Consider the following 19,128-nt stretch of genomic DNA (forward strand, 5'->3'; position numbering starts at 1 on the left):
ATGGGTACAATGTTGCCCGCGTTAATGCTTGATTTATTCTGACTTCGTTGCATGGGAATCCCATAGTTGCTGCCGCTAGACGGTACTTGACGGTACGGTTGCAAACGTTGCATCACCATTACCGGTGCCGCTACGTACTTGCTCCGGTAAGGCATCTCGACGTTTCGAATCTTTCGTTCGCGAATCATTCTGCGACAATCAAACTTGAGACGGGCCCGCGGTGAAGTGTGACAGTTTGCGATAACACTGCAGAGCAAGGGGCACGCGAATGGTGTCAGTTCGCGCGATCATTCTGCAGCAGCATCGCGATGCCAAACCGTGAGACGGTGGTGTGCGATTTCATCACGTTTATGCTTCGTGAAGTGCGTTCGATCGGTGCCTTCTAGGTTTGATGTTCTTGAGAAGTGGTACGCTTAGCATAGAACAGATTTCCTCCAGCGTCTTTCCCAACGGGCAATGCCTTTCGACATGCGCTCTTGAATTTGACAATGACGTTAGCTCTTGAAGGGCCATGTGGCCTCTCGAACTTGACGACGACTACACTCAACCACGGGCAACACTTGGAAAAGCGGTAGCCAGTATACTCATCGGTTCTTGACGAAAGCTCCCGTCGAAGCAGCTGTCAGTGTGGAAGCGCAGTCGTATGTCATTGTCAATTCCAGTCGGCAAAGGCCAAACGTACCACGGCAGAGTGTGTGTACATAGCGAGCGGAGAGTACATCGTCGAAAGATCCTCATGTCGAGATACGGTTCCTTTTTGTCGATACCGTCGCCGAGCAGCTTTAGCCGTATGGTAGCAAGCTTTGCAGAGCATGCAGATGCACCTTTTCGGTAGGGATTACACCGCAAAACCATATCGCACCCCTCGGAGGAGGGATGAGATTTAGAAGAGGTGGTCGTGGTAGCGTTACCAGCGCGAATTCAATACATCTATTATTGGCTTAGCGTTTGCTTCCGCGTTCAGTGGCTTAAAATCGATTTATCATGTGGATGGGATCGGTTCGCTGGGAGTGCTTTATCAGGTGCTTTACGTAATCATGTTTACGGGCGCTGCTCTTGTTGCCAGGCGTTGCGTCAACTTTTCCTTCCTTTCTAGTAATTGATCAAAACCCATCAAATATTTCTTGCCCTCGTCATAACCTCCGCGCTTTGCGGGGAGTATTTTCTCTCGTTCTTTATTATCGGTTTTGGATATCGTACTCGCAGTGGCTGCGAAGGGTTCAAACGTGGACACGAATGCGGGTGACTATTGATTAGGAAAGTTGGTAAAGTACTGGCATCAGGATTACATAATTTACCACAAACTTTGCCGTGTGCACGAATGGTGCCCGAAGCCAGCCCAGCAACATGCAGAGGACCTAAAGCCTTCTATAACTTGCCCGGTCCGGTGTGAGTGTTCCAACAGAAGGAGGAGAAAGAATGAAATATTCAGCGCTTGTTCAGCTATTGCACTGTTTCCAGAAACATAGAGACAAGAGAACTGAATAAGATAAAAAAAAGAAGTTATGTATGACCCGTCTGGTAATGTTGAAGTTATTGGCAAGAGGATCACATAAAGTCAGGGCAATTTTGTTGCTGCAATACATCAGATGGTCGACATTGAACGAAGACTGTTTGGAAATAGTTTTATTATGTTAAATAATTAGATGACCTAGCTCTTATTGAATCAATAAATCAAAGTGTATTTTAATGTACCTAATATCATGAAGGTTAAATTGTAGTTGTACCTAAATGATAGATCTTCCTCAATACAGTTTTAGATTCTTCCTACACTCGCTATCCTGTTGAAGGTATCTAAAGTCATGTAAACAAAGGAATTCTCATGCCAATAACTCTTGAGCCTGTAGTGTTGCAAAGGAGATACATATTTTTAATACATAATTTTCTTTACCAACTAGAAACGCACGGTTAATAAGGTAAACTTGTCATTTTTTCTTCTAAATTAGATGTATTTATTAAAAAAAAAATCTACATAAAAATTCATACACACCCATACGTTACCAACTGATTTATCATTCCGCATTGTTAGCTGGTCCATAGAACCCTTCCGGCTATGAATCTTCCGTCGTGTTCCGGTTTGCGTCAGGTCTCATTTGTCCGACAAACGCGAGTTCCTCTTATTCGTGCAGATGCGCAACGCGCACAACCATTTGCGCCAAAATGTATGCAATGATAGCTGTGAAGCTACCACCGGCAGTCACCGTACTGTGGCCGTTTTTGTACAACGGAGGTGTTGTGATGCACAGAGCCCGACAGCAATCCGGTATAAAGCTCGTGTAGCGCTTTGCAATGGGACAGGTTGAACGTTCGCTCTAAACAATAGCTCATCCAATACCTTCCAGTAGAGCCCACGACGGGTGGGCAATGTCACGTGAGCAAACAACCGTTTTTAACGCCTCAGCACATGAGTGCGAAGTGAGCGTAATGCATCAAATCTTCCTCCTGCGAACTGCTGCGCACTGTGCACATGATTGGCATTGGATGTGGCAAACCATGGTTAAAAATAATGAGCACAGTATCCTGCAGTGTCAGTTTCATTAGGTGTTATGCACACTGCCGGGGGGCTCTCGTGTGTGGTGTTTTGCCAGTGCCGGATATGAAGCGGTCACCACGCAACGGTCACTCGGCATTTACTTACTGCGTGAAGCTTTGGGTAAAGTTTTTAAGCCAGATTAGTGAAGTGAGAAAACTGTCACCTGAAAGTAAATTGCTGGCCAAATTAAGAGCAGTTAATTTTTTCGTAGCAGAGTTATTTATGGCTTTACGGTTCCCAGCATCTAGATCTTGAAGGTTTCTCGGATTGCCCGCGGGGAAAACTTTGGAACCTCAAGACTATAATTAAAGTTGCGGGAGTAATATCAAATGCAACGCATAGTCTGTACATCTAGACAGTATTTATCCACCGTGTTAATCTTCATTAGTCGAGCGGAAAAGGTAAACTCGTCCAGATATTTTGAAAATGATGAACAGTTTAGTCTAAATTCCGTGCGACTCCCTTATCTGTGCCACTATCGTCCAATTACCGTATCATTTCAATCAACCGACTGACGATTGATTTCAACGAAAGTGAATCCTTCAGCAGAAGAGAACAATTTCCTGGAGGTTGAACTGTTTGTTGAAACTGTGACACAAATTCAGCCGAATCGCCAAGTATCCTTTGCATAAGACGGGATAATTATGATGGCTTATCGGACACGTTGATTATTTGAAGCAGGTGTAAATAAGATACACCCTCTCTGGTAGGAAAGAGTTGTGAAGCTGACTTAAAATTATAACTTCATTGCTGTGCCGTGGACTGATCGTTCAGCTAATGAAGCGAGAAACCTTTTTCCAGGAATGAACCATTATAATGAGCCACCCGGGCCAGAAATCAGTTGATGTTTACCAAGCGCATTAATTCACGCACCCAAAAGGCACGGGAAACACATTGCCTACCGGACACTGGCAGCTTTGTTGGCTGGTGGTCGGCGAGGTGGGCGAACAAGTTGAAGATATGATTAGACCGGGGGGAGTGCAAAGTGAGCCATTATCGTTGGTTGCAATCGTTTATTGATTTTCGGTTAAGGTAGATATTGCCTCCGAGCACGGCATGAAATCATTAGACGGGAGGTAATCGTTGAGATAAGTTTCGTTACTAGCTTCGGGCCCGCATAATATTATTGTTTCAAAGTTGAAGTTTGCGCTCAAGCGGGGCACAGAAACACATTGGCAAACTATTGCTGATTGTGCCTCAGGAGGAATAAGCTTATCCAAGCTAAATGTATATTGACTTCACCCATCAATCGTACTCAATTCCAACACTTTGGTGTGCTTTTTAGTGTTAAGCTTACTTCATGATTAAGTTTACCGGTTCTGATCCCAGCGTTCGGTGTGCGTCACGTATGGGTAAATCTATGCAGTGCGTTGAAGTTTCTCCAAAACAAAAATGATAGCGAACAAAAAAGAAGCAAACTCAACGAAATCCAATCAACTTGCTAAACGATGCTCTGTCTCATGGACACACAGCCATACATTCTCACAGGCCTGCAAACCAATACAGGGGAAAATGGAAAGAATTCACAACGCTGGGAGAAAACACAAACAAAATTGTTCCCTTTGAATGCTTAGTCATCACAAACATTCGTTCGCATTGTTACCGTATGCATTGCGCTTTAGTTATGTGCGATCCTTGAGGATAATGCTACCGGAGATGGAGCTGTCCGTCCGAGCGGATGTTCACAGCGAAGGATAGCTGATTGAGGGTAAATTCTTTTCCTGTACCCCTTACACTTCTCGCTTCCAGATGGTTGATTTCTTGAGAGTTTTTGTAGAGTGCGACCTCCAGCGACCAGCATCGTCATCGGTGCTGCATTTGTGAGCGGTAGAAGTATAATATCATTAGTGACCGCTAGCCGCACTCACTCAAAGTCACAAATGCAAAGGCGATCCTATAACGCTTTCTCCTTTTCCACGTTGAGTAATCAATCCCCAAAGTGGTTGCGGTTGGTAAGGAATCGTTGCCGACACTGGCTGAAGATTTTGACTAATGGAAAATGTGCAGCAGCGAGAATGATAATGCGAAAGAAAATCTCACAATCCACCGTGCAGTACGTAAATGAATGCCCGAAAGGCAAAATAAGGGGAAAAAAGGATGCTCGAACGGCTGCTAAAAAATGACGAATGGCGGGTGCCGTAAGCAGAGCGAAGCTACTAATCTTCATCTTCATGTGCATTATCGAGCAGTGAAGGGCGATAGTTGCCGCATCATTCACCGTAATCTTATTAGTCGCAAATGGTCCGTTCTTCAGGATCTTATGGTTAATGCTGCTGGTCCGTAAACGCTAACGAACAATGTGCTCAAACTAGTAAATTGATAGGAATAGTTCGGCTATGGAAAGAGTTGGCATCATTAGTTTTGTGAAGACGAAAATATAAAGAACTTCTAATAACCATTTCCTTTCGCTGATGCACTGTTTGATGCACAGAAGGTGTGGTGTGTTTGTCAGTAAAGTTACAAGAGTGCCGATTTCGACCAACGATTTAGGGGTTAGTATACTCAGCAAATTAAAAAAAGGTTTATGTTTTCCTTTAAAAAATCTTTTTTATCGTAAACATTATTTGACAAGTCGATGAAATACTCCGTTCCAAAAGCAAAGGACGAAAAGCGAAACAGTGTTGCAGGGGTGCTGAACCTCGAATACAAGCTTTTAAAATTATTAGTCAAGATTGTATGTTCTTCTATGGGTCCAAAGCCTTGATTTTTAACGATGTTGTTAATTTTTTATGCTTTAACATAATATTCCTTATACGATGCAGATGATACAAAATTTATTGGTGGTTAAGGACACAATATGGATTTTGTTCTAGTTCCAACGGTGTAGCCTCTATGATGTTCACCGATCAGTAGGTTGCTGTTCGTGGTTCGAAGCTGCACCTGACCGAATGGGTAACCCTGTGTAGATCGAGATAATGGTTTTGCTAGCCGGAAAACGCAAAGTAAATATATGTGCTCCATTTTTGCGACATATATTTATAGTTCTCTTTAAAAACAAGTCCCAAAAATAGTCTTTTCTTAGGTCGCCAAAGTGTACTACCACCTTAAAGTTTACATTATTTACGAGTGTCATTTGGGTTTGGTAAATCTTTACGACACCTTCATAGCTTCGCATCTAATAGTGCATGTAAATCTAACCAAAATCTTCTGTTGTTCCTCTCGTTTTAGGTACGTTCCAAACGTGATAAGCGATGCTGTGCTATACTATTTGCTCCCAACATCCTAAATCGGTCCTCATTTCCGATCGATTCCGAACAGATGGAGCGTAGCTGCTGCAGATCATCGGAACGGTTGCTTTCTCAAGTTTTTTTTTTTCATTTCACTTCATATCATTACCTCGGGCTACCAATATCCAAAAACGACAGGTAATTCCCGGTGAACAGCAAACACCCACAAAATCACCCAATAAATCTTGCGATTGTCATTTTTATTACGGGCAACGCCCTTGCCACGTAAGGCGGCAGGGTTCTTGCTGTTGCATAATGCGTCCACCATCGGTTTGAAAGATGGATGCGATTTGGTGCGGGCTCTAATCAACTTCCTCGCTTCCTCGAAACGCGGGCAGAGCCAGCAGGTGCCATTTTTCACGCCAAATGGAATCGATTTGGTTTGGGAGAAGGTGATAAAATAACATCGATTTTATTCCTTCCTCTTCAGCCGAGGTTATTTGCTGTTTTTTTTTTGTTGGAGACGTGTTTCTAAGTCATCAAGCCATTACCGATGTACATGTACGTTGGACCATAAACCATTTCGGGTTGGCTTCACAATCGCCTTGACTTCTTTAAGGGCCTTCAAGTAGGGATATATCAGCCAAATGAACAAACGGTCGTTCACATCATTCGGAGTACCCTTAAGGAAGCAAATTCAACAATGAGGGAGGTGTGCGGTGGACAAGATAACACACCGTGGCTGTAACGAGCATGTAACCAAACAACATTCCGTGATGATAGCGTGAAACGTTGGGCTGAGCTGCTATAATGGTGTATCGTTGGCTAGCTTCCAGGCGCACTCGAGTGCCCGGAGCGATCTTCACGACGTGTCCTAATGGATAACCTTGCGAACCAATCAAACGTGTCAATCGTAGTTCGTGCACCCCGTAGCGTTTGGGACATCGTAAGAGATCGCAACTCCTTCGATCGCCACGTACGACTGATCGACATATAAGCAACGGAGGCGTGTGTGTTTATAATTTGTGCTGATCACGGCATCATTCCTGCTGAACCACAGCGGCACATTCGATCGCATGATAGCCTAATGAAGTAGACAATCACACGCGGTCGGTTATTATTTTACCGTGCAAGCAATGTCCTGTCGATGGCGGAAACTTGCGCCTTGTTCATGTAAAATTTAATCATTCGCTGATGGCTTTAAGCTGTTCGAACCAAGCGTGCGGACGTTTGTTTTGTTCTGTCGATGATGATGCTTTGCGTGTCACGCGAAGCGGTATGACGCTGGTTGCATGTTTCTTCGGCATGTGATTGTTACGCACACGCGTACCTTATAATGACCACAACATTTCTCTCCGGGGGGGCTCTCGTTCGATCTGATCAGTGGGGAAGAAATAGCATCACTATACGAAAATAACCATCATTTGACATTGAATTCAACAATGTCTAATGTCTGTCTGTGTGCGCGGCTCGGTCGTATGTTTTTAGCTCGACCTAATACGACACTGCCTGTGTGAGGCGCGGAAAAATGGATCTGTTTTCTTACGTTCCTCTTTGTTCGCATCGTTCGCCATATGCTAGTCGCGGCATCTTTGCGCTTAGCTGGGTGCTCGTTTTGAGCTGGTGAGTTTTAGGGCGATTTACACGTGCGCGAGATGGACGGGAAGAAGCATAAAAGCTCACAAATAGTCTCATAAACCGTGAGAAATATTGCCCGTGGTCATGACGGTGCGGCAGTTTTTCTTTTTTTGATCGTTTGTTTGTTGCTTTTGCTTTGCTTCAGCGTGACAAAAGTATAACGGAATGTGTATGTGTGTGTGTTTCGGTAAATTTTCTTTCTGCTAAACTGATCTTCTTCTGTGCCGTTCCGTGTAGGCATAGTATTTAGGTTTTAATGGTTTTGGATGGCTTTTAATACCGTGCCGTAAATTAAGATGTTGTAAATGAATGCAATAAATCAGATGATGATTTGATTTCGCCGCCACACAAAAGTGGATCAAATCGGGGAGCGTTATTAATAAATGCAATTTGTTCTCAAATGTACACCAGTAAATAAAAAGTAAGTCGTTGTCGGCGTTGATTGTGCCGTGCAAGCAAAGCAATTTACAAGTCGATCGGCAAAAAGGCGATCAGCTTTTGACACCTTCCGTTTCTGGTGGGATTTGTTGGGGGAAAAATGTGGGCTACCGGTTTATGCCGCAGTTGGTTTTGTGTTACTCTTTTGACCCGGTTTGTTTTTGTTGTGCGTTTCAATTTCTTCAATTTTTAGCGAATAAAAATGATAAACGAGAAGCGATAAATACCGTTTGAATTTAATTTGCACCTCATATTCCGCATCACATTCGGTTAAATTTTTCCTATTTGTAGAGGGTGTTTGGGATAAACATGATAAGTAAATACACTACAAAAGACGGGAAGAGATACACCATCCTCTTTGCCTGATACCTTCTAGGAGTATTTTAGAGCATCAGTGTTGTTTGAAGAATGATCTAACCCAATTTCTGGTAACGGGAGTTTTTCCTTTTTTTGTGTCTGGTTCTGCATAACTTGTAAACATTAACGACATGATAATCGATTTATGTGAAGAAAGTTTTCAATTCCCCACCGATAGAATAGCAGTCAAGCACAGGCAGAGTGTTTTTTTGTTTGTTTTTGGAGTTTTGCGTTCGAAGAGTTCCCAAGCAAGAATGGCCAGTAATCTTGGGCCGGAACTATTTGGCTGCGGTTAGTGTAGTTTTTAAGAAATTTCTTTCTGCGATGAACGGAAAAAGTGCGCATATGCTGTAGATGCGAATGGCAAGGCAAGGAATGAAGACACAACACCCAATCATTGAAAACTCCTTTGCACGGGGAAAGATTTATGGGAGATGATGGAATGATTAATGGTTTTCCTATCAGCTTGTCCTGCTCCCGCTGTTTTCAGAGACGCCTCGGTGTGTTAAGTTTCGCGTACATAAAAAAATCGTTGCTAACTCAGGGAGCCCATGTTGAAGGTTGCGGTGATGTGGGTGAATGCCAAATTCATCGTTTTCTTTTCTCTCTTCGTGCTGTTCCGCTTCGGTTCCTTTTCGCCAAGCGCATGTCGCCTGTCGCGGAGAGTTATCTGTCTTAACCGTCACCTCTCTATTCGGGTGTCGCCCAGCTGAGTCAATCAATCGGCCGGTGGCAGATTCTGCATGCATAATGCCGGCGAAGAAATTAGCCAAACATGGTGCGTTAGTGATTTGCTTGTAACCATCATTTGCGCGAGGAAGAATATCAGCTTTATCAGTGGGATTGTGAGCAAAACCCAGGGTCCGGAGATATGGCCAGCGATGTGAGTTCAATGTGCTAAATAATGATACACCGTATGGTGATCTCATCGGAATAACAAAAGATTGATTTAGCATCTGTTAGCGACCTCAAATGGGGCTGGCTCGGTGGTGTATTGATAGCGGTGCTGGTCTTCACACGAACGGACCGGTCCAAAATCCCATCCGGACCAATCCCCCGTGCGCAGGACTGACTATCCAGCTACGGGCAAAAAAGTAAAAAGAGCCAAAAATGGCAGGCCTAGACCTCTTGCGGTTGTTGTGCCAATAAAAAAGCGGCCTCGAAAATTTTGCGATCTCTTTCTGGTCCTTAATCTTAGAGCCGAAAAAAGTTTTTTATTTCATTAACATTGTCTAACATGTGATTTAGGTTTTAATATTTTTATGTAGACCTATTTAAGCTCAATCATCAAAGATTGGAAGAAACTGGACCATTCAAATTCGTTGGACTAATAGTTTTCCTGTAACCTTGAATATCTTGAAAATAGAAATACCCAAAAGTGTATAATGCTGATTACAAAATGAAAACAAATTTGTTAATCCCCCCCCAAAGCAGAATTAATTGTGTTATGACGTCAATACGAAATTTTTTTTTTAAATTTTTAAATCACAAAATATGAAATTAATAAATATCTTATGCTTCGATGCATTTGCGGCGGCAGCTACGAACTAAGCTTGACGTCACTACCTCCGTTTCTGTTCGTCACATAACACGGTCGCACCCCAACTAATGAAACACTATAACTCAATCAGATTTAAGAATTCCCTCCCAATTTCGTTCCACACTTTAGCGACGGTGCTTTGAATCGTTATCTTGCATTGATCATACACTCAGCTTTGCACCCGATTGTTGTGGGTTTTGTGGTTTATAATTTAGGCAGGAAAAAAAAAGATCCGTCAATTCAGCAAACTGACGGATCCATTTGGAGATCTAAATGGCAATGGCAAGGGAACTATTCTCAACCTTCCCAAGTGGGAGAATCAAGCAAAAACTAGCACACTCCACAGGAGTTGGTGTAAAGGAGCGGAGATGAATGGAGGGAAGGAGCAGAATGGAATAGGGCGATTATTTTCACATTAGCTATGGCTGGCATTTTGGCTGTCGAGCACTTTCTATTGTAGATTGCACGAATGGACGTCTCGTACAATGAAGCCGCCCGATCAGCGTACGTAATGGTTAGCAATCAGGTTATGCCTCACAGAGTGCACACAATGTGCTAATCTCATTTCCCGCACAAATTCGCTTGTTGGTGTGGTCTTGAATAAACGACATTCGACAGGACGGGATACGATTTAATAGTTTCAACCTAACGTTGAGGCTTTATGCGAATTAGTAGACAAGGGTGGGAAGATGAAGCGGGTGCAGCGTAATTTTTCTTGCTTGTTGGTATTCTTTCTCATGGGTGCTATTTGACGAGTTCATAATGAAGACATTAGATGTGAGACCTTACAACACCTTTCATGGAAGCTGATTGATGCTCACCTCGATTAAATACGGACTGTTCGTTGGATAATGGAGTTTGGCTGAATGAAAAGTAGTTTAAGTTTTATGCCAAAAAAAGTTTTGATAAATTTGACTATAAAGGGTTTCCAAATTAAAAATTAAATAGCAACAACAAACATCACAATGATAAATAAATAAAATCAAACCAACACAAGCAACATAAACTACATGAAATAACAAACTATTAAGTGTATATAGTTGAAACAAAATCAGAGACAATTTTTGCGCGATTTATGGTTTCGCTCCTGAACAGGATGTCGGATCAAAAACAAACGCCTCAAGAGCTGCTCTCACTGTTATTCAAGATCTGCAAAGCGTGTACGCGGCATCCTCCTCGCGAAACACGTGAAGATATGCGAAGTTCAGGGCCGATTTGTCCTCGATCAGCAAGCAGGTCAACTTTTGTGTGCCATGCGCACGTAAGGACTGTAGGAGAGTAGTGAATCAAACCGCTAAATAAAAGCGTACACGTGTTTGCACGGTGCCAATCACGTTCGGAGAAGGTGAATTGTTTCTGGAGCGTGTCCACGAAGGTCGGCACACGCCGCACATTAGATGCCGTTTGAGATGTGCACGTGGTAAGCGGATATTTCGGTTGAAAAATATAATAACAATTAACACATCACTGAATGAGCGCTTCTCTAGCAGCTGATGATCGATTGGTTCGTTTTGATATTATTTGTTTAGCGAAAAAAAAAAGATTGTAAAAATGCCGGAGAAGATTGCAAGCAATGGTATTGAAGGAATTGAAACTTCTTGTCAATTCTTACATATTGTTTTGATAACATCTGAAATATTAGGGCAGTGTTAGATGAGTTCGTGATTAAACTGTAGCTTGTTAAGCTCCTTGTAGTTGGTTCAAACTTACGTTGTCATCAGCCTTTGCGATGGGATAGGTTCGCATGGGTTTTTTTCCGACGTTTTATTTATTCCACAATAATGTGTTTACCAGTGTTATCTAAGGCGGTAGTGCACAAGATCATCCTAAACCAGTAGAGTTGTGCACAGCCTTTGATGAAGATAAAATAAAACAGCCTTAAAAGATACCTTGCACCAATAATGCTCGTGCTTGATAACATGCCGATAACTCACTCGCTCTCTCTCTCTCTCTCTCTCTCTCTCTCTCTCTCTCTCTCTTTCTCACACACACTCACAGAAACTAAAACCACAATTAAAACTAACGAATACTTGTGTTTAACGACCCGGAACGTCGTGGCTTATCTGTAAGGTTTGTTCGCTTTGTACAGAAGGCTTGGTTTACGAGAGGGCGTCCCATACCGGAAAGCAACCGGTAGCGGATGTCGGTCAGTCTTAAAGGTATGGAAATGTGGCAATCGCCAAAGAACCTTCCTGCAGTGAGAGTCTTTTTGCGAAATTGTTTCTCTCCGATGTCGCATGTAGTGCGTGCTTTGGCATGCATTTTTTGTGAAGCAGCTTAAAGTTATATCTGGAGTGTTTAAAGGGTGTAAGCCTTGCCCAATAAGAGACCTTACGGTAACCAGACATTGGGAAGGACAAGGATGACTTTTTTAGAGAATAATATCTCGCTTTAAATTTAAAACGTTCTTGTAGAGAAGATTGGATTAGAAGAAATATTTTTTTCTTAAAACACTTCTAGCACATCGATTCTCAAACTTGACCAGTGAATGTCACAGGATTATCACAGCTTTCCCGACACGGGGTAGTTATCGGCTCTCTTTCGAGCTCGTCATGATTGTTGCATCTGATGCCGGTGTGCTTGCCAGGGTGGTTGACGATGATCCTACCTGTGCGCTGATTGGCTCAGAACCGGTATGCACTTGAGTAATGGAGGGTTTATGCGCTTTCGGTTCAATTAGCTCTTTGAGTGCGGCTCCGGTCGGTAGCTCCACCAGAACGCAAAGTAAGGCCCCAAAGATGTAGCTAAAAAAGAGCACCTCGACTGTGTATCCCGTAACTATCTGTTCGTTGCTGAAGATGGGTGCCTTTTCCCTACCATACACCTGTACGATTACGGTGAAATGGATGAGATAGACGCTGTAGCCCAGTTTGCCGAGCACGCGAAAGATCGGATGACTCAATGCCATCTTGATCCAGTTATGTCGGTGCAGTAGCGCCAACGCCAGCAGCAGTACAGTGTTGAACAGACCCCAGCTGAGCTTGAAGGCACTCGCGTATGCAGCGAGACAGATAGCTGGAAGCCAGGAAAGATTCGACACAACCCAGGACACGGTGGCCATACAGAACACGTACAAAAGTCCACTGAAATTGGCTAGCTGACGGAATGCAGCAACCTTGAACAGTTCCTTCCGTTGGTCCCGATAGTGGTGATACACCATGCCGGCCAACATGCCAAAAAAGTAAATACCGGTGTTCTGATGAAATGGGAAGTATAGCACGCTCTGGAACTGTTGACCGCGGATGTACTTTTCCGCGTTCTTCATGTCCACCGTCATGACAGGCGTAATGCCAGTCATCAGATAGGCCACTGCAGGAACGATCACACTGTAGAGGAAGATGGCGCTGAAGATGTATCTTCTGGTAGCTGGCCATCGCCAGAAAATCATCATTATTATAAGGCCAAATACGAACAGCTGTAGGTCTGTCGCAAGGTACCAGGAAGGTATGAAGCACTGAGGATAAAAATAGAGAAATGTTTAATTTAACAACCCTCAAACAAATCACAAACCCCAGCTTGTCGACACCTACCGGGTTATCCCAGCCGATATAGTTGTTTACGAACAGCAAATTCATCCACCATTGCTGTTGACAGTTATTGGCCGACTCTCCAATGAACTGCTGTCCGAAGGGTCCATCGATCAGGTGCCGCATAACTGATGCCTCGAGGAGAATCATGAACGCGTACGTTGGCACTAATCGGCAAAGTCGATTTAACAGTCGCTCGCCGAAGTACGCCAAACGGAACGTTGGATTTTTGCGTACATGATCGAGAAAGTTCACTGTCATCAGCATACCGCCGATAGTGAAGAACGTTTGTACGTAGTTTTGAAACTCGGCGATGAACGTTTGTAGCGAGGCGCCGTGCTGCAACTGCTCGAGATATTCGGGATTGCGCTGGGGAATCTTCAAGTGTGCAATAGTCACGTGCAGGAAGATGACACGGAACGTTTGTGCGAAGCGGAACGCTTCGAAGCAAGCAAGGTCGATGCGGGTTTGTGTGTGTATCGGTTCTTGCAATCGACGGATATTGCGAGGAAATGAGAACGCTGTGAGCAGCCGCTGGTGCGCCTGCTTTGAGTTTCGTGCAAAGTAATCTTCTGGAAACTTTTGTCTCGCCTGCTGGTGCATATCGTACACGGTGGAGGCTACCACGAGTGCGATAATTGCAGCGGCAAGTACGAAAAACATCACATCCAGCCAATCTGGAGATGAGATGAAAAGATGCATTAGGAAGGAGACAAGAATGAGTGTGTTTGCTGATGTGTTTCACTATGAAACAACTATGATAGGCAAAATTAGGAGTTCTATCTTTTTGACCTGTTCAAATTGCATTCTGTATGTTGATAGACAGAAAAAATAAGTGACATTAAATTACTCATACCGTATGGAATATTCACAGTATCACGGGAGTAACAGTGCTGGATGCGGAGTTCGGTCGATACGATCAGCCCATAGTCAGGCGTAATCTCTGCACTTATGCAGCGGTGAATCATTTCCTCACGCGAAAGTAGATCCGTTCCACTTTCGGTCGCATTTTGTATGATAGCGTCGTGACATTTTGGAATGCATACGCCACGCTCCAACACCGTATGGTCATAGTGGTGATAATCGCTGGAAAAATACTGACATACCCCCGGATATGTCCCGTACATTACATCAGTCAAGGGTTGCTATAGCACAGCTGTACTGTGACAGGATTTACTCACGCTTATATTTCTCCACAAGACGGATGAATCGTCCGGTGCTAGTGGTGCCTTTACGATGCAATAAACGTACTCATCCCGATACCACCGTCGGCAATCCTCGAAGTCATCATACAAGAACACTGGTGGAAATTTGAGGTATTCCTGCACTAGAACATCACAGAACAAGGAACAAAACAGCTTATTCGTATTGCTATTTTTCTCTCGGGGAAAATGCATAACATCTCCGTGCCCTTCCTTGCACACAAATACGTTTCGGTACTTCACATGCCATGAATCGTTAGGAACTTACTTTGAAATGTTTCAGCGAACGAGTTATCGGCTGCGGCATAACTAAACAACAGCAACAAGCCGTATAGTGTAAATAAAACCGTTCGTATAGCCATTTTATTGTCAGGAGACAATGTACAGTTTTTTATAAGAAAACTAACAATATTACTAGTTGACGAACACGAACAAGATCCGACGTACTTTTAAACACACTGACTGTATAGACGTTCACTCTGATACACTGAACTATTTCAAAATTCTCGATATGTTAGTACAGTGGTGTAATTTTATTCACGTACATATCACTTTATCATTTTAGTACATTTGTGTTGTTAAAATGTTTAACGTTCAATTGCGTAGAAACACAAAACCGCACTTCATTCACTTCACATTCGCACTGAAAAGAATTCCGGTTTCTTTTTCATTAAACTATCCTTTTTTTGTTGTCAGTTTGACAGGTTTAGGTTCGTCATATCTCTACTGCCACGGCGCATTACAATCGATGGCGATCGTCATTTTCACTGCCGGATATGGTTCGCAATATTGGTCATTGCCAAACACTTTACGGACGCAAACGATGAGCTAAATGTTGAGGTGATGCTAGATTGGCTGGGGACGTTGAAAGAGGATAGAAAAAAAGAGATCAGCATACGCAACAAAACACACAGCTCGAGGAAAGTGTGACGCAAATTATAAAAGATTTTTTTCCGGCTGTTTGCCACGGTCTAGGGTGTTTGAGCTATGATAAGGCTGTAGAAAGTGGTAACTGTATTCGTGCACATTTACGAAGTTGTTGAACCTTCGTTCCGATTCGAAAATAATGGATTGCACATTCTGCTTTTTAGGTAAGGCTGAAATGAAAACACTGGCACTTATGTTCTTTTTTTGATCTTATTTCTCTTTTGTTCAAAAGGTACGAAAGTAAACAACATTTACAGAGTGTGTATAGCGTGCATTTGTCGGTAACAGATCGGCGGGCGTTAAAAATCGCATTCATACGTCCACTACAACAATTTCAGGGGCACGCTCTGCAAAGCGTATCCAATAGATGGAAAATGCATCATCCAACATAGTGCGATCTGGCCAGTGCGTTTGTGAATTTTTAGCCACACTAAGGACATTTTGTCGAAGGTTAGACGCGCTGGAAATCTGATCCCAAAAGTTTATTCGTGGTCATTTGAGCGATTTGTAATGCACCAAGGTTCGCAAGGTTTACTTGTTGGTCTATTGACGTTTGTACACTGGGAAGATGTATGCTGCTGAACTCTGCAACTGCCATCGCCAATTGTTTTGTTGAACAATTTTACTTTGTTTAACTTTCTATCGTATCTCCATGGTCCCGTGCATAGAGAGTTAATTGTTCGTACACTTGTTTGTCTCGGCAACACACCGATCGTGTGTTCAAAATTCAAATATTGTCACATTAGCATGGCTATAACACATGTTTACACTGTCTCCAAGCGAGGTTTAGTTTAGTGGTAGCAATGTTTGCCACAAACAAGTATACGCTCGAAAAAAAAGCAAAGGAACAAACGATTCACGATCGCGACGGCTTATTCGTTGCAAATTTCCACGAAATCGATGCAAAACCAGTCGTAAGGTTAACCGGCGAAAACTCACTTCCAAGATGTAGTACTTTGAAGATGTGCACCCGGTGAGCGATCACAGTCGACTGCACCGATCCGTCTCAGAACGGTACGCAAAATGAGTTTTCACCACGGACGGGCACGGTTGGTGCGCTCGCGTTCGTCGTCGGTTCGGTCGTTGAAGTCTTTCGTCTTATTTTCGTGTGATGCCTTTTGGCGGCGTTTCATGGGGCGTTGTTTGCTCGTGTGCCGGTTGGGGAATAGTGCGGGGAGCACTAGTGCTCAGTGTACAACGATTTGTTAGCGGTTTCAATAGTTCTGTCCTCCTTCTTCGTGAACAAAAACCGCGAGCGTAATCATCAAGCGGACGATGCTGCGTCAAGGGAAGATGTAACGTTTCGGTGTTTGTTGTAGGAATTGCTGCACGTGTTGTTGAAGAAAGCACCGAACGCAATTATCGCGTCAAGGATAAGGATCGAGGTCGATCGTATTGAAGTTATAACACATCATTGACAAGATGTTAGACATTTTCGAACCTAGCGTGTACTTTCAGTGGTAAGTACAAATTGAGAGGTGCGGTTTTTGTTTTTTTTTGTATTTACAATCGATTCACGTTGTGATTCATCTTAAACCAAGGTAATACAGACTTCCAATTCTGTGGCAATGATGTAATGAGTGGCTGCTATTTTTTTGCAATAATTAAGCTTTTCTCTACCAACTCCTCAGCGATGCGATTGTTGCGATTGTGTTTGGCAAAAGTGTACAGCTGGCAAAATTTTATAATGTGTTGAAATTGCTTCTTTGGCGATTGAAAAGTTATTTGCTAGCATCGATCGCCGGTTGCGTTCGATTAATGATCGACCGTCGGAAGTAGAGATTTAATGATCCTATAATGACCAGTGGCTTTATTATCGATTAATACACAGTTTGGCGGAAATGTGCTTCCATACACGTGGCGCGTACTGTGCTGTAGGTATTGAATGATCGTAGGAAGAGAGTATAGTGTGATGATCGAACAGAATAAAAAACCCTTTCCCCTTGTCCAATGAGCATGATCAAGCTAATCGATTATTTTGTTGCGTCTGTTTTTTAAAAGTATTAATCGTGCAACCTTCGATTGTCGAGAAATAAGAAACAAAACAAAACAGAAATCAACATGTAGATAAAACCGATTAAACTGATGATGTTCAAACACCATGTTAAGTCTGTCTTCCACAGACAGTTGAAGGACTAAAGTTTCCCCGAATTGTTACGATGTACGGAATATTCATACCTGCGCACCGAAATCACATATGGTTTAGCGACTAATAAAAATCAATGATTTTCAAAACGATTTAATTAAAAGATGTCTATTTATGCTTATCAAACTTAATGCGCAGATCGAAACAGAACAGGAAAGGAAATACAGAACTGGGCCCTTTATCCTATGTCTGAATGTATTCCTAGCGAAGCTAAACTAAACCACTAAGCTGTGTGTGTGTTTGTAAGTGTAAGCAATAATACCAGTTATTAATTGAATCGCCAAATGTGGAACAATTTGTGCAAAACAATTCGGCATACGAATTGCCTACCTAAGATCTTTGCCTAACAAGTAATAGAGTGACAGGCAAGAAACACCACCGTCATGCTCATGGTTTTGGCGTGTGCGTGTGTGTGTGTGCGCGCATGGGATCCATTTTGCAAGTCATGATAAAAATTGATTAAAGTAATTTTCCATCTAGAGAGCTCTTGTTTCAATGAACTCACAATCGATGCCGCCACAGTAGCTGACCTCGATTCAGTCAGGGCACCCATGTTCTATACACAAGTTGAAATCTTTCTGGTTTTTCTTGTTCTTAACCATTACGGCAAGCGTTTGAATCGAACGTAGCAGTATCATAGCAATTGGAAATAGGAAGCGTTCGATCGATGGAGGCAAGCCTATTATCAGCTGGTTGAGCAAATCAATGCGCTACGTTCATTAGCCGAAATGAAGAATGTCTTTAAGCAACGACAGCAAACAGTGGTGATTCCCTCCCCATTCCCGCCCTGTAATAGTGGCCTTGCGCTCGTGGCGGGAAGCATGTTTGCTCGGATGCGGGAAACACGCATTACATCGACTGTTGACCCTGGTGACGTCAATGAACGCGCAAACGCACTGTTTGCCCTGTCTCGATCGGATGGGCACCCACTGCACACCTGATTCAGTTTTGGAGCTGCTCAAACAACGGAAGAAAAATGAGTGAAACTAAGTCAATAATTCAATGGTGCATCCAGGTGGGAACCCGGCCCTATCTAATGGTGTTGATTTGCTTTCGTTTTCTATCCGGTCGGCTCAAACGCACAGTTGTAAGCTACGGTTGAAGCGCGTGTTCAAATGATTTCAAGGCGTGTGTAAAATCAATGCTTACCAAAAAGGGGGTGTAAGCAAAAAAAAAAAAAAACACGTGAACCAACAAATGCTTTTTGTCAAAAATGTGTAGTATGTTCATGGTTGTCTGTGTATACGGTGCTCGGTGTGGCGTGCGCCTTTTACACTTGAGACATAAGACTCTCGGCGTAGGGGAATAAATCATTTGGACGATTATTGTGAGTAGCGTCGGAAATGAAGATGAGAGGACCAAATTTGTTTTGGCTAAGCTCTTGATCAAGTAGGCAATTAAATCAAACGCTCGACGTGTCAGCATGCGGAGTTGGCTACGCGCAGATGATCCAAACGGAGACAACACGATGTTTTGAGTGCTTTGGGTGAGGCATAGCCATAACTTTCAGCGCTAGCCGAGCCGCGTCTCGTATGTTGGGGGCGATAGTGCGAGAAAGAAATCATAGAAGACTGTGATAGAAGGTTCAAGGGTGGGTGTTGGGATGAACCGCACAAGCTGAATAGTCGATATGGGAAAGATTCAGTCCATAGT

The 19,128-nt window shown here is 43.2% G+C and overlaps 1 protein-coding gene across 1 annotated transcript; it reads right to left on the reverse strand.

The window, feature by feature from the left end:
* Positions 1-12,200: 12,200 nt before the first annotated feature.
* LOC128708330 (uncharacterized) lies at positions 12,201-14,764 on the reverse strand. Its single transcript, XM_053803303.1, has 5 exons — positions 14,671-14,764; positions 14,382-14,527; positions 14,057-14,297; positions 13,204-13,877; positions 12,201-13,127 (listed from the first exon to the last, which is right to left on the reverse strand). The coding sequence occupies exons 1-5, from the start codon at positions 14,762-14,764 to the stop codon at positions 12,201-12,203; spliced, it is 2,082 nt and encodes a 693-aa protein (XP_053659278.1).
* Positions 14,765-19,128: the final 4,364 nt, after the last annotated feature.

The sequence above is a fragment of the Anopheles marshallii genome, chromosome 2 (genome assembly GCF_943734725.1).
Source record: "Anopheles marshallii chromosome 2, idAnoMarsDA_429_01, whole genome shotgun sequence".
NCBI lineage: Eukaryota > Metazoa > Arthropoda > Insecta > Diptera > Culicidae > Anopheles > Anopheles marshallii.